Here is a 22,332-nt window from a genome sequence, read left to right as displayed (position 1 = left end):
GAGACTATAATATGGAACACATTTCCATTGTTGTGACATTTGGATGAGCCTCAACTATTTTCTTTGTATACTTTGCCAAGTGAGAAGGTGAAGAGAGAGTGTTGTCCAGGATTCTTTGGAATGTTACGCATATGTACCACTATTGACGTGTGTTTCAATGCACTGTTGTGCTTACCCTTTATTTTGCCTTAAGGCAGTCTGCGTGTGTACTATACTTTAAAGAGCAGTTTGATTATAAGATAACCAAGAACTCAATAAGGTTGAAAAATTGGTGATTAAAATGGGGTAGAAAGAAATATATATATTCAATTGTTTAATAAATAACAATGTGAGAATAACTGGAAATCTAGGAGCAAATGCCATTAGTTGAGGGTCAGTGCCTTTGAGGAGTTCGGCTGAAACTGCATGACAGGGGAAACACTGGTGGTTTTTTTCCATTATAAATCTTTCAGTGCTATTTCAATATTTAGTATCTAATAAGAATTAATTTAACTATCTTCATTACAGAAAATAAAATTTGTATATAACTTAAGACATTTTAGAAGCTCTTGGTTCATTTTCATGACACATTTTAGTATAAATATATTTTCCCCTATAGAAACAAATTTATTTCATCAACAGCATTGCTAGGAGAAGCATATATATCATAGAGAGGCAACTTTCTTTAAGACCCTCAAGGTTGGTCTGAACTCTGACATTATGATTCTCAAGAACATATGCCTTGGGCTGATGTCCTTCTTGTAACCATCTATCATCAAATGTAAATTTTTATTTTTCCTGAATTACAGAAAACTAATGAAAAATGATGATAGAGTCACAAAGAGGGTGCCATCAAATGAAGTCTTGGCTCCACTAACACCACCTCCCATCTTTTCTTACCATGGAGAAGAAATCTTCCCCAAGGAGATAATCAAGAGTTTCCACTGTGAGCTCGAACCTAAGTACTCAGCTCCACCTCACCACATAACTTTCCAGGCATGTCAGGACCCCCAACAAACATCTCTGCTCTATCAGGATTCTTGGCCCCAGTAAACCAAGGAGATGTCATTTAATTAACAGAAAGAATGTATAAACACTTGTTTGCAATTAGAAGGGAGATTAGACAGCAAGTAAAACAGAGATCCCAGAGCTGTGTGCCTGGAATGGGATGAAATGGTTAGGAGGCTCTGGAAGAGATGTTATTGCCCTGGAAAGGTCAGGATAATGAAAGCAAATGGTCATGTGTCCTGGAGGGAAGAATATATTTCAGGAAGGAGAGAGGATGAATCATCTCACCTGGGCCATAGCTTTCAATCTTGTAGGAGATATGTAGTCTTCCTTGAAGGTCCTCTTCTGGAAAAAGGCAGAATCTTGAGAAGGCAGGTTTGATGGCACAGTGCTAGCCTCACAGTTCCCAGAACTAACATATTCAAATGGCTGTCCTTTCCCCTGTTTCCAACCCTGTCCACTCAGGCAACCTGCAACTACCCCGCACCAAACACAGATATGGACAGTGGTGGGTTGGAGAATGTACAAATACCACTCCTTCACTAAGCTTGAGTCCCCACAAACCAGCTGCAGCACGCTGAACTACAGGCACCTGAACCTGGTTGGAGATGGGGATCCAGAAGCTCCTTCCTCTGCTTCTCCTTCTTCCTTCTCCTAAACAGCTCTAGGTTTTTCCAAGCAGTAATAATTCAAAAAGAATAAAAGGGTACATTGTGATGAAAGAACATCTCTCAACTATATACGCCAGACTCCAGGTTTTTCTCCCCATGCGACAAGTACACCTTGAGAGTACATGTCTGTATATATGTGGGTGTGTACATATTTACACATATAAATAAATTTTTTCATAAAATATTGGCTTATTATACCTATTTCTACACCTTACTATTTTCACATCTTAATACTTCTTAAAATGGTTCTATATTAATACATAAATAACATCCTTTTAATGTTCTACACTTTTCATTAAATTTATATACAATAATTTATTTGACCAATTTGCCATTAGAGGAAATTGACATTGTTTCTAAACTTTTGCTTTAATTATAAAAGCAATGTTTCCATAAACAATATCCTTGTGCATATGCCTGACACCAGTAGGATAAAAGGCTAGAATTGGAATTGCTGACCAACAATACATGAATTTTAAAGTTTGCAAGGTATTTCCAATTGACCTCTATTGAGGTCGCTGTGCCTATCAGGAGGGTGTGAGAAGATTATTCCCCACACAATGGCCAACTTAGTTAATACCAAATTTCTGTATCTTTGCTAGGATAAGAAGTGAAAACAAAAGTTCTCATTTACATTTCTCATAATATTGATAATTATTTTTAAAATATTTTAAGGATAAGTACTTCTTTCTAGTTCTCACTGCAGTTCCTGTTCTATGAAATATTTTTTTATATCCTGGCAGTTTTTTAAAGTTAGTGTTTTTCTCTTATTTAGATTAGTACTTAGTCATAATTTTCAAAAAATGTATCATAGTTTGTTACTTGTATTATATGCAAAAAGTCATACTTATCAAATCTTTTCTATAAGGGATTCTTGGTTTTGCATTATTAAAAAATATTCCTTTACTCTCAAGCTTACATGGAAGATTCACCAAGATAGACTATATTCTGGGCCATAAAACACACCTGAACAAATTTAAAAGAATCCAAATCATACAATGTGTATTCTCAAACAACAATAGGATTAAATTAGAAATCAATAACAGAAATATACCTGGAAAATCCCAAAATACATGGAAATTAAACAACACAATTCTAAATAATACATGGATCAAAGAAGAAATATCAAGAGAAATTTTAAATATTTTTGAACTAAATGAAAAAACAACTTGTCAAAATTTGTAGGATGCAGCAAAAACAGTGCTTAGAGGGAAATTTGTAGAAATGAATATATACATTAGAAAAGAAGATCTAAACTCAATAATGTAAATTTCCACCTTAAGAAATAGGAAAACAACAAATTAAATCCAAAGTAAGGAAGAAAAGAAATAATAAGAATTAGAGTAGAAATTAATGAAATTGAAAACAGGAAATCAACAGAGAAAAGCAAAAAAATCAAAAGCTGCTTCTTTGAAAAGATCAATAAAATCACTGAGCCTTTATACAGGATAACTAATAAAAGAAGACAGGACATAAATTACTAATATAAGAAATGAAAGAGGAGATATCACTTCAGATCCCATGGACATTAAAAAGATAAAATAGGAATACTATGAATGACTCACTCTATGCCCACAAATTTGATAATCTAGATAAAAAACAATTCCTTGAAAGATACAATGTGCCAAAACTCATACAAGATGAAACAGACAATCTGAATAGGCATAAATGTATAAATACAATTGAATCAATAATTAATAACCTTCCAAAACAGAAAGCACCAGGTCCAGATGGGTTCACCTGTGAATTCTATCAAACAATTGAAGAAGAAATTATTCCAATTCTCTACAATCTCTTTCAGAGGATGGAAGCAGAGGGAATACTTCCTAACTCATTCTATGAGGCCAGTTATTACCCCAGCACCAAAGCCAGACAAGACATTACAAGAAAAGAAAACTGCAGATCAGTATCTCTCATGATCACATATGCCAAAATCCTCAACAAAATACTAGCATTTGAACCCAACAATATGTGAAAATAATTATAAACCACAACCAAATGGGATTTATCCCAGGTAAAAAAGGCTGGTTCAATCTTTGAAAATCAATTAATGCAATCCATCACATCAACAGACTAAAAAAGAAAAATCATATGATCATATCAAGAGATGCAGAAAAAGCATTTGAAAAAATCTAACATTCATGATAAACACTCTGAATAAACTAGGAATAGAGGGGAACTTCCTGGAATTGATAAAGAATATCTACAAAATCCTACAGCTAACATTATATTTAATGGTGAGAAACTTGAAGCTCTCTCACTGAGATCAGGAAGAAGGCAAAGATGTCCCCTCTCACCACAGTTTTTCAATATTGAACTGGAAGTCTTTGCTAATTCAATAAGACAAGAAAAGGACATAAAAGGCATACAGATAGGGAAGGAAGAAATAAAAATGTCTTTGTTCATACATGATATGATTGCCTATGGAGAAAATCTGAAAGAATCAACAAAACAAAACAAAAAACAAACCAAAAAACTCTCCTGAAACTAATAAAGGATTACAGCAGTTAACGGATACAAAGTTAATATACAAAAGTCAATCACTTTCCTATATACCAGCAATGAATAAGAGTATTTTTAAATTAAAAAACAGAACATCACTTACATTAGCACCCCCAAAAATGAAATAATTAGGTATAAGTCTAGCAAAATATGTACAAGATCTATATGAAGAAAACTACAAAATTCTGATAAATGAAACCAAAGAAGAACCAAATAAATGGAAAGATATTCCATGTTCATGAATGGGAAGCTTCAACATTGTCAAGGGTTCAGTTCCTCCCAACTTGATCTATAGATTCAATGTAATCCAAATAAAAGTCCCAGCAAGTTATTTCGTGGATACTGGCAAGCTGATTCTAAAATGTATATGTAGAGGCAAAAGACTCAGAATAGCCAACATGATAGGAATGGAAAAGCACAAAGTTGGAGAAAAGAACAAAGTTTCAAGACTTATTATAATGGTACAGCAATCAAACAGTGTGATAATGACAAAAGAACAGACAAATAGAAGAACAGAGTCTCTTTAACAAATGGTGCTGGGAAAACTGGAGAAACACGTGCAGAACAATGAAATTGGACCCCTATCTCACACCACTCACACAAATTAACTGAAAATGGATCAAAGACTTAAACATAAGACCTGAAACTATAAAACTCCCAGAAGAAAACATAGAGAAGGAGCATATCAATATTGGTCTTGGCAATGTTTTTTTTTAATATGATGCCAAAGCACAAAAGACTAAAGCAAAAATCAACAGATGGAACTACATCAAATTCAAAAGCTTCTGCACAAAATAAACAACTAACAAAATTAAAAGACAACCTACAGAATGGCAGGAAAGTTTTGCAAACCATATATTGGATACAGGGTTAATATCCAAAATATATAAAGAACTGGGTCAACTCAATAACAACAACAACAAAAATTCAATTTAAAAAATGGGCAGAAGAACTACATAGACATTTTCCCAAAGAGGACATAAAATTGCCAACCGACACATGAAAAGATGCTCAACATCACTAATTATCAGAGAAATGCAAATCAAAACCCCAGTGAGGTATCACCTCACACTTGTTAGAATGGCTATCATCAAGAAGAGGAGAGACAACAGGTGCTGGAGAGGATGTGGTGAAAAGGGAACCCTTATAAATTTTTGGTGGGACTGTAAATTGGTCCAAACACTATCGAAGACAATATGGAGGTTTCTCAAAAAATTAAAAATAGATCTACCATATGATGCAGTAATTCCACTTCTGAGTACATACTCAAAGGAAATGAAAATAAAATTTCAACAAGATATGCACAAGACTTCAAACATGCACTCCCCATGTTTATCACAGCATTATTCACAATAACCAAGATATAGAAACAACCCAAATACTCAACAAAGGATGAATGGATAAAAAAAAAGATGTGGCACATAAACACAATGGAATATTATTCAGCCATGAGAAGGGAGGATATCCTTCCATTTGTGACAATATGGATGGACTTTGAGTACATTATGCTAAGTGAGATAGGTCAGACAGAGAAAGACAAGTACTATATGATGTTGCTTATATATGGAATCTAAAAAACGTTAAGCCTGTAAAAAACAGAGAGTAAAATGGTGTTACCATGGGATAGGGGGAGGATGAGAGTGATGGTGTTTAAGAGTACAAATTTGTAACAAGTAGTAAATAGAACCTAGAGATCTAATGCACAGTATAAAGAATACAGACAACAATACAGTACAATAATTATGTAATATGATAAATACTGCATGATAATATTACAATATATAAATGCATCAAAGTAACATGCTGTACACCTTAAATTTACACAATGTTACATGTCAAATTTATTCAACTAAAAAAACAGATCAATGGAACAGAATAGAGAGCCCAGAAATAGTTCAACATAAATATAACCAACTAATCTCTGACAAAGGCACAATAGCAATACAATGAAGCAAAGAAAGTCTTTTTAACAAATGGTGCTGGGAAAACTGGACACCCACATGCAAAAAAATGAATCTATATAAAGCACCTTCACAAAAATTAACTGAAAATGGATCCTAGATCTATGTAAAATGCAAAACTATAAAACTCCTAAAAGGTAACATAGTAGAAAATCTAGATGACTCTGGGTTTGGTGATGACATTTTAGATACAGCATCAAAGGCATGATCCATGAAAGAAATAAGTGATAAGCTGGATTTCATTAAAGTTAAAAACTCTTTCTATGAAAGACCATTTCAAGATAATGAGAACGCAAGCTACTGATTGGGAGAAAAGACATCTGATAAAGGATATATGTCTATTATCCAAAATATACAAAGAACACTTAAAACTCAACAATAAGAAAACAAACAACCACATTAATAAAATGGGCCAAAGAACTTAACAGAAACTTCATCAAAGAAGATATACAGATGGAAAATAAGCCTATGTAAAGATACTCCATATCATATGTCATTGGGGAAATGCAAATTAAAATAACAATGAGATACCACCACATATCTATTAGAATGGTCAAAATCCTAAACACTGAGAACACCAAATGCTGCCAAGAATAGGGATCAACAGGAACTCTCTTTCATTGAGAGTGGCAATGCAAAATGATTCAGAGACTTTGGAAGACAATTTAGCAATTTCTTATAAAACTAAACATACTTTTACCATATGATTAAGCAATTGGGCTTCTTGGTAGGAGTTAAAAACTTACATCCACACAAAAACCTGCATATGGATGTTTATAGCAGTTTTATTCACAATGGCTAAAACTTGGAAATGATCAAAATATCCTTCAGTAGTCAAGTGGATAAACAAACTGTAATACATTGAGACAACAGAATATTCTTCTTGAAATAGGCATTTATTGCTTTGAACGTCCCTCTTGGAACTGCTTTTGCTGCACCCCATAAATTTTGATATGTTATATTTGCATTTTTGTTTGTCTCAAGGTATTTTTTAAATTTCTTTTTTCATTTCCTCTTTAGATGTTGGTTATTCAGCAGCATGTTGTTTAATCGCCACGTATTTGTAAAATTTCTGGTTTTCTTGGTGTAATTAATTTCCAGTTTTGTACCATTGTCATTAGAAAAGATGCTAGATATGATCTCAACCCTCTCTTCAAAAACTTAAAAATAGAACTACCATATGATTCAGCAATTCCACGTCTGGGTATTTATCTAAAGAAAACAAAAATACTAATTCAAAAAAGATATATGAACCCCATGTTCACTGCAGCATTATTTACAGTACCCAAGGTATGGAAACAACCTAGGCATCCATCAATGGATGAATGGATAAAGAAATTGTGGTATATATATAATGGAATATTACTCAGCCATAAAAAATAATGAAATCTTGCCATTTGCAACAACATGAATGAACCTTGAGGGCATTATGTTAAGTGAAATAAGTCGGAGAGAGAAAGACAAATACTGTATGATCTCTTTTATATGTGGTCTCTAAAACAAAGAAGCAAACAGAAAAATAAAACCAAGCTCATAGATACAGAGAATAGATTGGCGGTTGCAAGAGACAGTGGGTGGGGTGTGGGAGAAATGAGTAAACTGTCTTGGTTTTTTTTTTTTCACTTTAAATAAATTGAATAAAAATTTTAAAAAGAATAAGCATAACCCAAGAAATTTGCTAATGAAAATATAATATAAAAAAGGTAAAACCATAAAACTCTCTGTCTGCCATTAGCGGAGGGGCCACGCCCAGCATTCAACTCCAGGAAAGTCCCGGAGAGAATCCCAGAGGGCGAAGTGACCTCCAGCTGCTGTTGCCCGCCCCGTGGGGCTAGGGATTGCCGGAGATCTTGGAGAGGACTGGGGCTGGGTGAAGCTCCAGAGGCCCGCTCCATGCCCCAGAGAGGAAGATCCAGAGTTCTGCCCAGGCAGCAGACAAAACTCTCTGTCTGCTATTAGCGGAGGGGCCACACCCAGCATCCACAATACCGGTAGGGTCCCGGAGAGGAGAATATTAGGCAGGGTAGCAGCTGACCTGCTACCACTGAAATCAGGATCTCCAGCTATCCCCCCAAGACAGGGCAAAGGGCTCTCCGAGTTCCTGGGGAACAGGACTGGGGCTGGGGGGAGTTCCAGCAACCCAGCTCCATAGCCTAGGGGGAAACCCTACAGGCTCACAGCAGCCTCAGGGAAAGCCTCTGCACAGCACCAGTAGAAAGCACCCAGCCGGCAGCCACAAGGCTGGAAGACCCCGGGACAAAAGCAGCATAGCTTGGTGAACTAACCACAGACTGTAGAAGATGCCAATAGCTCTCCTGCGACCCATAGTGGACAAGTGAGATTTTGTGGGTGCCGACAGCAACGGAGCAACAAATATAAGTGATCCCACCCCTGGCCGCTGGAAAAGCCCATAACACTGTTGCAGACCCCAAGGAGGGAGCATGTCTAGGTGGGCTGCAACAGTAGGCACCAGCAGCCTGAAGCCCCCCTGTGACGGCCCCCACAGCAGAGGAGGGAATCCAAAGGACCACTGTGACTACAAGGAGGGGCCCAGGCCCAGTTAGCAACTGCGGACAGGGTTCCTGGTTGGTGCAGTATAAACAGCTGCTCCCCCACCGCAGCAGCTGAAACAAGTGAAAGGAGCAACTAAACTCTATCTCCATGTGGAGGCACAAATCAACAACATCAAGCAATATGAAAAAATACATTAAATCTCCAGAACAGAAAGAAAACAACAAATACACAGAAAACAATCCCAAGGAAAATGAGATATATAACCTAAATGATGATGACTTCAAAACAGCCATCATTAAAATACTCAATGAGTTAAGAGAGAATTCTGACCGACAACTCAACGAGTTCAGGAGCTATGTCACAAAAGAGTTTGATACGATAAAGAAGAACCAAACAGAAATATTGCAAATGAAGAACACAATAGAGGAGATTAAGAAAAATCTAGATGCACTGAACAGTAGGGCCGATAATACGGAGGAAAGAATTAGCAATTTGGAAGATGGCAATATAGAATTGCTGCAGGCAGAGGAGGAGAGAGAAGCAAGACTAAAAAGAAATGAAGAAACTCTCCGAGAATTATCAGACACAATTAGGAGATGCAACGTAAGGATTATAGGTATACCAGAGGGAGAAGAGAAGGAGAAAGGGGCAGAAAGCCTATTCAAAGAAATAATGGCCGAGAACTTCCCAAATCTGGTGAGAGAGATGGATCTTCAGGTGACAGAAGCCAATAGATCTCCAAACTTTATCAATGCAAGAAGACCAACTCCACAGCATATAGTAGTGAAGCTAGCAAAAGTCAACGACAAGGAGAAAATACTAAGGACAGCCAGGCAAAAGAAACTAACCTACAAAGGAACTCCCATCAGGCTATCAGCAGATTTCTCAGCAGAAACTTTACAGGCTAGAAGAGAGTGGAATGATATATTCAAAAATCTGAAGGACAAAAATCTACAGCCGAGAATTCTCTACCCAGCGAAAATATCCTTCAAATACGATGGAGAAATAAAAACTTTCCCAGATAAACAAAAATTAAGGGAGTTCATTGCCACAAAACCTCCTCTTCAGGAAATCCTCAGGAAAACCCTCATTCCTGAAAAATCCAAAAAAGGAAAGGGGCTACAAAACCAAGAGCAGAGGAGATAAGTAGAAGGACAACAACAGAGAGTAGCAGCTCTTCATCAGAACAGATTAAACCATGGGACGAGAAACAAATGAAATTGAAGAAAACCAGAAAACAAGACACAAAATGTTAGTGGTAGGCCCCCACATCTCAATAATCACTCTAAATGTAAATGGATTGAACTCCCCAATCAAAAGACACAGAGTGGCAGGATGGATCAAAGAACAAGATCCAACAATATGCTGCCTCCAGGAAACACACCTCAGCCCCAAAGACAAACACAGACTCAGAGTGAAGGGATGGAGAACAATACTCCAAGCTAATAATGAACAAAAGAAAGCAGGTGTCACTATACTAATATCAGACAAGGTAGGTTTCAAAGCAAAACAGATAAAGAAAGACAAAGAGGGACAGTATATAATGATAAATGGGACTCTCCACCAAGACATAACACTTATAAATATATACGCACCCAACACAGGAGCACCAAAATTTGTAAAGCAACTCTTAATAGAACTAAAAGAAGACATCAACAACAATACAATAATAGTAGGGGACCTCAACACACCATTAACACCAATGGACAGAACATCCAGACAGAAAATCAACAAGGAAATAATAGAATTAAATGAAAAATTAGACCAGATGGACTTAATAGATATATATAGAACACTTCATCCAAAAACAGCAGGTTACACATTCTTCTCAAGTGCACATGGAACATTTTCAAGGATTGACCATATTTTGGGAAACAAAGCAAACATCAATAAATACAAGAGAGTTGAAATAATATCAAGCATCTTTTCTGATCATAATGCTATGAAACTAGAAATCAACTACAAGACAAAAGCAGAGAAAGGTGCAAAAATGTGGAGACTAAACAACACACTTCTGAACAAACAATGGATCATTGAAGAAATTAAAGAAGAAATCAAATTTTATCTGGAGACAAATGAAAATGAGAACATGACATACCAAATCATTTGGGATGCAGCAAAAGCAGTCCTAAGAGGGAAATTCATTGCAATACAGGCTCCCCTCACTAAACAAGAAAAAGCTCACATAAGCAACCTCAAACGACACCTAACAGAACTAGAAAAACAAGAACAAACAAAGCTCAGAGTCAGTAGAAGGAGGGAAATAATAAAAATAAGAGCAGAAATAAACAATATTGAAACAAAAAAGACAATAGAAAGGATCAATGAAACAAAGAGTTGGTTCTTCGAAAGAATTAACAAAATTGACAAACCCCTAGCCAGACTCACCAAGAAAAGAAGAGAGAAATCGCAAATTAATAAAATTAGGAAGGAGAGAGGAGAAATCACAACAGATACCAATGAAATACAAGAGATCATAAGAGAATACTATGAAAAACTATATGCCAACAAATTGAACAACCTGGAAGAAATGGACAAATTCCTAGACTCCTACAATCTCCCCAAACTGAATCAGGAAGAAATGGAGAATCTGAATAGGCCAATCACAAGTAAGGAAATAGAAATGATAATCAAAAACCTCCCCAAAAATAAGAGTCCAGGACTGGACGGCTTCTCTGGAGAATTCTACCAAACATTCAAAGAAGACTTAATACCTATTCTCCTCAAACTGTTCCAGAAAATTGAGAAAGATGGAGTACTCCCTAACACATTCTATGAAGCCAACATCACTCTGATCCCCAAACCTGACAAGGACAACACAAAGAAGGAGAACTACAGGCCGATATCACTGATGAACATAGATGCAAAAATCCTCAACAAAATTTTGGCAAACCGAATACAGCAATACATCAAAAAGATTATACACCATGATCAAGTGGGATTTATACCAGGGACACAGGGATGGTTCAACATCTGCAAGTCAATCAACGTGATACACTACATCAACAAAATGAAAAACAAAAACCACATGATCATCTCAATAGATGCAGAGAAAGCATTCGACAAGATCCAACACCCATTTATGATAAAAACCCTCAATAAAATGGGTATAGAAGGAAAGTACCTCAACATAATAAAGGCCATATATGACAGACCCACAGCCAACATCATACTCAATGGACAAAAACTGAAAGCCATCCCTCTGAGGACAGGAACAAGACAAGCGTGCCCACTTTCACCACTCCTATTCAACATAGTACTGGAGGTGCTTGCCAGAGCAATTCGGCAGGAAAAAGAAATAAAAGGAATCCAAATAGGTAACGAAGAAGTAAAACTCTCGCTGTTTGCAGACGACATGATCTTACATATAGAAAACCCCAAAGAATCCATAGAAAAAGTATTAGAAATAATCAACAACTACAGCAAAGTAGCAGGGTATAAAATTAACGTGCATAAATCAGTAGCATTTCTATACACTAACAATGAACTAACAGAAAAAGAACTCAAGAACTCAATCCCATTCACAATCGCAACGAAAAGAATAAAATACCTTGGGATAAACTTAACCAAGGAAGTGAAGGATCTATACAATGAAAACTACAAGACTTTCTTGAAAGAAATTGACGATGACATAAAGAGATGGAAAGACATTCCATGCACATGGATTGGAAGAATAAACATAGTTAAAATGTCCATACTACCTAAAGCAATCTACAGATTCAATGCTATCCCAATCAGAATCCCAAGAACATTCTTCACAGAAATTGAACAAACAATCCTAAAATTCATATGGGGCAACAAAAGACCGCGAATTGCTAAAGCAATCCTGAGCAAGAAAAACAAAGCCGGCGGAATCACAATCCCCGATTTCAAAACATACTACAAAGCTACAGTGATCAAAACAGCATGGTACTGGTACAAAAACAGGTCCACAGATCAATGGAACAGAATTGAAAGCCCAGAGATAAAACCACACATCTATGGACAGCTAATCTTCGACAAAGGAGCAGAGGGCCTACAATGGAGAAAAGAAAGTCTCTTCAACAAATGGTGCTGGGAAAACTGGACAGCCACATGCAAAAGATTGAAAATTGACCATTCTTTTTCACCACACACCAAAATAAACTCAAAATGGATCAAAGACCTAAAGATTAGGCCTGAGACAATAAGTCTTTTGGAAGAGAATATAGGCAGTACACTCTTTGACATCAGTTTCAAAAGAATCTTTTCGGACACTGTAACTCCTCAGTTGAGGGAAACAATAGAAAGAATAAACAAATGGGACTTCATCAGACTAAAGAGCTTCTTCAAGGCAAGGGAAAACAGGATTGAAACAAAAAAACAGCTCACTAATTGGGAAAAAATATACAAGCCACTTATCCGACAAAGGGTTAATCTCCATAATATACAAAGAACTCACACTGCATAACAACAAAAAAACAAACAACCCGATCAAAAAATGGGCAGAGGACATGAACAGACATTTCTCAAAAGAAGATATGAATATGGCCAATAGACACATGAAAAGATGTTCATCATCGCTAATCATCAGGGAAATGCAAATCAAAACTACACTAAGAGATCACCTTACACCCGTTAGATTGGCAAAAACATCCAAAACCAAGAGCGACAAATGTTGGAGAGGTTGTGGAGAAAAAGGAACCCTCATACACTGTTGGTGGGAATGCAAACTGGTACAGCCACTATGGAAAACAGTATGGAGATTTCTCAAAAAGTTAAAAATAGAAATACCCTATGACCCAGCCATCCCATTACTGGGTATCTATCCTAAGAACCTGATATCAGAAATCTCAAGAGTCCATTGCACCCCTACGTGCATCGCAGCATTATTTACAATAGCCAAGACGTGGAACCAGCCTACATGCCCAGAAACTGATGATTGGATAAAGAAGATGTGGTATATATACACAATGGAATACTACTCAGCCATAAAAAAAGACAAAACTGGCCCATTCACAACAACGTGGATGGACCTCGAGGGTATTATGTTAAGCGAAATAAGCCAGTCAGAGAAAGACGAACTCTATATGACTCCACTCATAGGTGGAAGTTAGTATATTGATAAGGAGATCAGATCGGTGGTTACCAGGGAAAAGGGGGGGGGTGGGGGGAGGGCACAAAAGGGGAAGTGGTGTACCGACAACATGACTAACAAAAATGTACAACTGAAATCTCACAAGGTTGTAATCTATCATAACATTAATAAAAAAAAAAGTAAAACCTAACATCAATTATATAAATTGTGTGTGGAGAGAAATAAAGTGTAGAGTTTCTGTATATGATTGAAGTTAAGTTGTTATCAGTTTAAAATAGACTGGTATAACTATAAATTATTTGATTCAAGCCTCATGGTAACCACAAAAGGAAAACCTATAGTAGCTACATAAAAGATAAAGAGAAAAGAATCACAGCATGTCAGTACAAAAAAAATCAAAGCACAATAAAAAAGCAAGAGAAGAAGAGAGAAATAAGAACTACAAAACGGAAAGTATTAATAAAATGACAAAAGTCTTTACCTATCAACAAATACTTTAAGTGTAAAGGGGCTTAACTCCTCAAGCAAAAGACATAAAGTGGCTGAAAAAACATAGAGTGGACCAAAACCCCCAAGACCCAACTATATGCTGTTTATAAGAGACTCACTTCAGAGTTAAGGTAAGTAAGTAAGGTAAGTAAGTTTGGCTGAAAGCGTAGGGTGGAGAAATATATTTCACGCAAATGGTAATCAAAAGAGAACAGGCATGACTATACTTATAGCAGACATAATTGACTCTAAGTAAAAAATTGTCACAAAAGACAAAGAATGTCATTATATAATGATAACAGGGGCAACTGAACAAGAAAGTATAACAATTATAAATATATATGTACCCAGTATCAAAGCATCTAAATATATAAACCAAACATTGACAGATTTGAAGGGGAAAACAGCAATACAATAATAGTAGGAGACTTCAATACCCATTCTCACTAATGGACAGATTATTCAGACAGAAAACCAATAATGGAAATGCAGAACTTAACAATACAAAACACTAAATGAAGCTAACACACATATACAGAACATTCCACACAACATCAGCAGACTACTCATTCTTCTCAAACATACATGCAACATTATTCAGGATACATCACATGCTAGGTCATAAAACAAGTCTTAACAAATTTAAGGAGATTGGAAATTATTCCAAGTATCTTTTTATATCACAATGGAACGAAACTAGATATCAATAATAGAAATAAAATGGGGAAACATAAATATATGGAAATTACAGATCCAAAGCAATTGCTATCAAAATTCCAATGCCATTCTTTATGGAAATAGCAAAAAAAATCATAAAATTCATTTGGAGCCACAAAAAAACACCAATTAATCAAAGCATTTTTGAGCAAAAACAATAAAGCAGGAGGCACTACACTTCTGATTTCATAACACATTACAAAGCTACAGTAATCAAAACAGTATGGTACCAGCATAAAAACATAAACATAAGCCAATGGAATATAATAGCCCAGAAATAAACCCTCACATATATGGTCAATTAATCTTTGACAAGGGCACGACAAATATAAAATGGGTAAAGGGTAGTCTCTTCTATAAATGGTGTTGGGAAAGTTAGATATCCACCTGCAAAAGAATGAAACTGTTTCAAATCATACACAAAAAAATCAAATGAAAAAGGATTCAAGATTGAAACATAAACCAGATGGACATATACAAAACATTCCATTCAAAAACAAATATACATTCTTCTCAAGCACACATGGAACATTCTCCAGGATAGATTATATGTTAGGTCACAATAAAAGTCAATAAATTTAAGAAGATTGAGATCCTATCAAGCATCTTTTCCAACCACAATGATATGAAACTAGAAATCAATTACAAGAAAAAAAACTTAAAAATTCACAAATATGTGGAGATTCAACAACATGCTACTTAAACAACCAATGGGTCAAAAAAGAAATTTAAAAAAATAAGAAAACACTTGAGACAAATGAAAATGTAAATACAATGTAACATATCTTATGGGATGCTGGAAAAGCAGTTCTAAGAGGAACGTTCTTAGCAATAAATGCCTACATCCAGAAACAAGAAAGATGTCATACAACCATCTTTACATCTGAAGGAACTATAAAATGAAAGATCAAAACTCAAAGTTAGTAAGAGGAAGGAAATAACAAAGATCAGAGTGAAAATAAGTGAAACAGAAACTCAAGAGACAATAGAAAAGATCAATGAAACTAAGATGTGGTTTTTTGAAAAGGTAAACAAAATTGACAAATCTTTAGCTAGATTCACCAAGGAAAAAAAGAGAAAGGACTCAAATAAAATCAGAAATGAAACAGGAAACATTCCAACTGATACCACAGAAATACAAAAGATCATAAGAGACTGCTAAGAACAATGATATGCCAACAAATCAGACAACCTAAAAGGAAATGGATGAATTCCTAGAAACATAAAACCTACCAAGACTAAATCATGAGGAAATAGAAAATCTGAACAGCCTGATTACTATTAAAGAGATTGAATCAGTAATCAAAAACCTCCCAACAAAGAAAAGTCCAGGACCATATGGCTTTACTGATGATTCCTACCAAACATTCAAAGAAGAATTAATACCAATCCTTCTCAAACTCTTCCAAAAAATGGAAGAAGAGGGAACACTTCCAAACTCATTTTATAAGACCAGCATTACCCTGTCCCCAAAATTAGACAAGGACACAAGAAGAAAAGAAAATTACAAGCAAATATCCCTAATGAACATAGATGCAAGAATTACCAACAAAATATTCCAAACCAAGTCAACAATACATAAAAGGATCATACACCAAGGGGGATTTATCCCAGGGATGCAAGGATAGTTCAACATCCACAAATCAATGTGATACACCACATTAACAAATTGAAGGATAAAAATCATATTATCATCTCAATAGATGCAGAAAAATCATTTGACAAAATTCAACATGCATTTATGATAAAAACTCTCAACAAAGTGGATATAGAGAGAACATAGCCTAACATAATAAAGGTCATAATACACATATACACAAAATATAATCTCTCCCTATCTATCAAGATATGTGACTTTATTTTTGTATAGCTTTTAAAATTTTTAATTTAATTCAAGCTGTATTGGTATAATTGACAATAACATTGTGTAAGTTTAAGGTGTATATCATGTTGATTTGACACACTTATTTGATGCAAAATGATTACCATCATAGTGTTAGCTAATCCTTCTACCACGTCACATAACTAACATTTCTTTTTTGTAGTGAGACATTTGACATCTACTCACTTAGCAACTTTCAAGTATATAATACAGTATTATTAGTCACCATGCTGTATATTAGATCCCCAGAACTTATTCATCTTATAACTGGAAGTTTGTACCCTTTAACTGACATCTTCCCATTTCCCCCAACAGCCCGTGGTAACAACCAATACACTGTTTCTATAAGCTCAGCTATTTTAGATTCCACTCGTAAGTGATATGATACAGTATTTATCTTTCTCTGTCTGACTTATTTCACTTAGCATAATGCTCTCAAGGTTGATACAAGTTGTTTCAAACAGTAGAATTTCCTTCTTTCTCATGGCTGAATATTCTATTGTGTGTGATACACACACACACACACATACACACACACATCACGTCTTCTTTATCCATTCATCCATTGACTGACTTAGATTGTTTCCATATCTTGGCTATTATGAACAACACTGCAAGAACATGGGAGTGCAGATATCTCTTCAAGATCCTGTTTTCATTTCCTTTGGATATATACCCAAAAGTGGTATTGTTGGATTATATGGTATTCTTATTTTTATTTTTTTAAGGAAGCTCCATATTGTTTCCATAGTACCTGTACCAACTGACATTTCCACCAACAGTGCATAAGGGTTTCCTTTTCTCCACATCCTTGACAACACATTTTAACTCTTGACTTTGATGATAGCCATTCTAACAGGTGTGAGAGAATATCTCATAATTTTGATTTGCATTTCCCTGATGATCAGTGATGTGGAATATCTTTTCCATTGGCCATTTTTACGTCTTCTTTGGAAATATGTCTACTCAGTTCCCCTTCCAATTTTTTAAACAGATTTTTTTGCTATTGAGTTGTATGAGTTCTTCACATATTTTGAATGTTAACCTGTTATGAGATATCTGATTTGGAAACATTTTCTCCATAGGTTGCCTTTTCATTTTGTTGGTTGTTTCTTTTGCTGTGCAGAAAAGTTTTAGTTAGAGGTAGTCTCATTTATTTTGGTTTTGCTGCTTGTGCTTTTGATGTCATATCCAAAAAATCATTGCCAAGACCAATAACAAGCAGGTTTTTCCCTGTTTTCTTCTAGGAGTTTTAGGGTTCCAGGTCTTACGTTTAAATTTTTAATCCATTTTGAGCTAATTTTTGTCAGTGGTACACGCTAGGGGTCCAAATTCATTCCTTTCCATGTGAATATCAAGTTTTCCAAATACCATTTATTGAAGAGACTATCCTTTCCCCATTGAGTAATCTAGACTCCCTTGTCAAATATGAGTCGACTGTATATGCAAGGGTTTATTTCTGGGTTCTCAATTCTGTTCCATTGCATTTTGTGTCCGTTTTTATGCCAGTACCATCCAGTTTCAATTACTAAAGCTTTGTTGTATAGTTTGAAATGCGGCAGTGTGCAGTCTCCAGCTTTCTTCTTACTCAGGATTGCTTTGGCTAGTTGGGGTCTTTTGTGGCTCCATACAATTTTTAGGATTGTTTTTTCTGTTACTGTGAAAAATGCCATTGGAATTTTGATAGGGACTGCATTTAATTTATAGATGGCTTGGGGTAGTATGGACATTTTAACAACATTAATTCTTCTGATCCATGAACATAGGATATCTTTTATTTGTGTCTTTGACTTTTTTCATCAAAGTCTTGGAGGTTTCAGTGGACAAATATTTCATCTCATTGGTTAAATTTATTCCTATGTATTTTATTGTTTTTGATTCTATTGTGAATGGGATTTTTAATTTCTTTTTCAGATACTTTGTTGTTAGTGTATAGAAATGCAACTCATTTCTGTATATTGACTTTGTTTCCTGCAACTTTACTCTATTTGTTGATTAGTTCTAACAGTCCTTAGGATTTCCTATATATAAGATCATATCATCTGTAAACAAAGCTAATTTTCCTTTTCTTTTCCAATTTGGATGCTTTTACTTATTTTCTTAAATTACTGCACTGGCTAGAACTTCCAGTACTCGGTTGAATAAAAGTGGCGAGAGTTGGTACCGTGTGTTGTTCCTGATCTTAGAAGAAAAGCTCTCTACTTTTCACTGTTGAGTATGATAGTGGTGTGGGTTTGTCACATATGGCTTTTATTGTGTTGAGGAACATTTCTTCTACACTCAATTTGTTGAGTGTTTTTATCATGAAAGAATACTGTATTTTGGCAAATGTTTTTTCTGCAACTACTGAGATAATCATATAAATTTTAGCCTTCATTCTATTAATGTGATACATCACATTTACTGATTTGCATATGTTGAACTATCCTTGTATCCTAGGGATAAATTCAACACGATCATAGTGTATGATTCTTTTAAAGTGCTGTTGCATTAGGTTTGATAATATTTTCTTGAGAATTTTTGCATCTATATTCATCAGGGTTATTGGCCTATAATTTTCTTTCTTTGTGGCATCCTTGTCTGGTTTTAGCATCAGAGCGTGTCTGGTCTTGTGAAATGATTTTGGGAGTATTCTCTCCTCTCTGATTTTTTTTGGAAGAGTTTGAAAAGGACTGGTATTCTTCTTTAAATGTTTGATAAAATTCACCAGTGAAGCTGTCTCATGCTGGCTTTTCTTCATTGGAGATTTTTGATTACTGACTCAATAGCCTTACTAGCAATTGGTCTGTTCAGATTTTCTATTTCTTCATGATTCAATTTCGATAGGTTTTATGTTTCTAGGAATTTATCCACCTCTTGTAGGTTATCCAATTTGTTGGCATATAATTGCTCATAGTAGTCCCTTATAATTCTTTTTATTTCTGTGGTATCAGTTGGAATGTCTCTTTCACTTCTGATTTTTTCATTTGGGTCCTTTCACTTTTTCTTTTTTATTCCAGTGAAAATTTTGTCAATTTCATTTATCTTCAAAAAAACAGATTTTAGTTTTGTTAATCTTTTCTATTGCTTTAATAGTCTCTATTTCACTTATTTTTGCTCTGATCTTTATTTCCTTCTGCTAACTTTGGCTTAGTTTGTTCTTTTTCTAGTTCCTTGACATTTAAAGTTAGTTGCTTATTTGAGAGTTTTCATTTTTGTTAATATATGCATTTATTGCTCCCTCTAAGAACTGCTTTTGCAGCATCCCACAGGTTTTCGTGTGTTGTTTCTATTTTCAACTGTTTAAGTTTTTTTTTTAATTTCTTCCTTGAACCACTGGTTGTTCATGAGTGTTTTTAGTTTCCAACTGTTTGCAAATCTTCCAGCTTTCTTCTTCTTCTTGTTAATCTCGAGTTTCATACAATTGTTCTTGAACAAGATACTTGGTATGATGTTAATCTTCTTAAATTTCCTAAGACGTTTTGTGACCTATCAGATGATTTATCCTGAGGAATGTCTTGTGCACTCAAGAAGAATGTGTATTCTGCTGCTATTGAATGGAATGGTTCTTTTTTTTTTTCAGGAAGGTTAGCCCTGAGCTAACATCTGCTGCCAATCCTCCTGTTTTTGCTGAGGAAGTATGGCCCTGAGCTAACATCTGTGCCCATCTTCCTCTACTTTACATGTGGGAGGCCTGCCACAGCATGGCTTGACAAGCAGTGCATAGATCCACACCCAGGATCCGAACTGGCGAACCTCAGGCTGCCAAAGTGGAATGTGCGAACTTAACCATTGGGCCACCGGGCCAGCCCCTGGAATGTTTTATATATGTCTATTAGGCTCATTTTGTCTAATTTATGGTTCAAGTCCAATATTTCCTTGTTGATCTTTTGTCTGCATGATCTATCCATTACTGAAAGTGGGGTACTTATGTCCCCTACGACTGGTGAAGTGTCTATTTCTCCCTTTAGATCTGTTAGTATTTGCTTAATATATTTACATGCTCCAATATTGGGTGCATACACATTTATGATTGTTATATCTTCTTGATGAATTGATCCCCTTATCATTCTATAATGACCTTCTTTGTATCTTATCACAGTTTTTGGCTTAAAGTCTATTTTGTCTGATATATTTATGGCTATACCTGCTTTATTCTGGTTTCCATTTGCATGGAATATCTTTTTCCATCTCTTCACTTTGAGCCTCTGTGTGACCTTAAAGCTGATGTGAGTCATCGGAGGCAGCATATAGTTGGGTCTTATTCACCCAGCCACTCAGTGCCTCTTGATCAGTGAATTCAATCCATTTACATTTTGAGTAAACATTGACATGTCAGAACTTACTAATGCCATCTTATTGCTTTCTGGCTGTTTTGTAGTGCCATTGTTCTTTTTCCCTCCTCTCTTTCTGCCTACCTTGCAGATTTGGTGATCTTCCATGGTAGTATGCTCTGATTCCCCTTAATCTTTTGTGAATCTACTACAGCTTTTTACTTTGTGGTTACCACGAGGCTTACATAAAATACCTTATAGACAAAACAGTTCATTTTATGTTGATAGCAACTTAACTTTGATCAAAAACAAAAGTTCTACTTCATTTACTGCCCCCTTTGTAAAGTTTTTCATTTTCCCATTTACCTCTTTTTATATTGTGTATTCATTAACCAATTACAATTACTTAGTTATTTTTTATATTCTTTTCCTTTAACCTTTATACTCTAGTTAACTGGCTAATACACCACATTACAGAATTAGTTTTCTCAATCTGATTGTATATTTACCCTTACTAGTGTGTTGTATATTTTCCTGTCTCCAGGTTACTAGTTAGCGTGTTTTCATTTCAGCTTGAAGAACTCATTTTGGCATTTCTTGTAAGGTGGTGATGAACTCCATCAGCTTTTATTTATCTGGGAAAGCTTATTGCTCCTTCATTTCTTAGTGATAACTTTGCTAGACAGAGTATTCTTGGCTGGCAACGTTTTCTTTCAACACTTTGAGTATGTCATTCCATTCTCCTGGCCTGTAGGGTTTCTCCTGAGTAACCCACTAATAGCCTAATGCAGGTTCCTTTGTAGATTACAATTCTTTTTTTCTCTTGCTACTTTTAGGGTTATCTTTGATTTTTGGAAGTTTAATTATAATGTATCTTAAAAAAGGTCATTTTGAATTGAGACAATGAGGTGGTCTATTAAGTTCATGAACTTGGATGTCCAAGTCTCTCCCCAGGTTTGTGCAGTTCTCAGTTATTACTTATTTAAATAAACTTTCTTCCTCTTTCTCTCTCTCTCCTTTTTGGAACTGCAGTGATCCTGCTATTTGTTCATTTTATGGCATTCCATAGATGTAGGCTTTCTTTGTTCTTTTTCATTCTTTTTTCTTTGTTCTCCTCTTACTGGGTTCTTTCAAAGTTCCAATACTCTATCTCTCTGATTCTATCTCCTCTTTGGTCTATTCTGCTGTTGAAGCTCTCTACTGCATTTTTCATTTCATTGATTCAATTCTTCACCTCTAGAATTTTAGTTCATTTTTTATTTCTCTTTTTTAAATTTCTCATTTTGTTCATGTACTGCTT

General features: G+C 35.4%; 1 protein-coding gene across 3 annotated transcripts in view; it reads right to left on the bottom strand.

Annotated features, from left to right (window-relative positions):
• The window catches only part of LOC139039645 (zinc finger protein 345-like), a 59,306-nt gene that overhangs the window by 12,345 nt on the left and 24,629 nt on the right, over positions 1–22,332 (bottom strand). For 2 of the 3 annotated variants that reach the window (XM_044759407.2, XM_044759411.2), the window contains exon 3: positions 1,276–1,332. The exons of the other annotated variant lie outside the window; for it this stretch is intronic. In XM_044759407.2, the coding sequence (XP_044615342.1) occupies positions 1,276–1,332 (57 nt within the window). The remainder of the gene's footprint in view (positions 1–1,275; positions 1,333–22,332) is intronic. 3 annotated transcript variants of the gene reach the window in all.

The sequence above is a fragment of the Equus asinus genome, chromosome 26, assembly GCF_041296235.1.
Source record: "Equus asinus isolate D_3611 breed Donkey chromosome 26, EquAss-T2T_v2, whole genome shotgun sequence".
In the NCBI taxonomy this organism is placed as follows: Eukaryota; Metazoa; Chordata; class Mammalia; order Perissodactyla; family Equidae; genus Equus; species Equus asinus.
The sequence above is the reverse complement of the archived record's forward strand: the minus strand, read 5'-3'. Positions and strand labels throughout refer to the sequence as shown.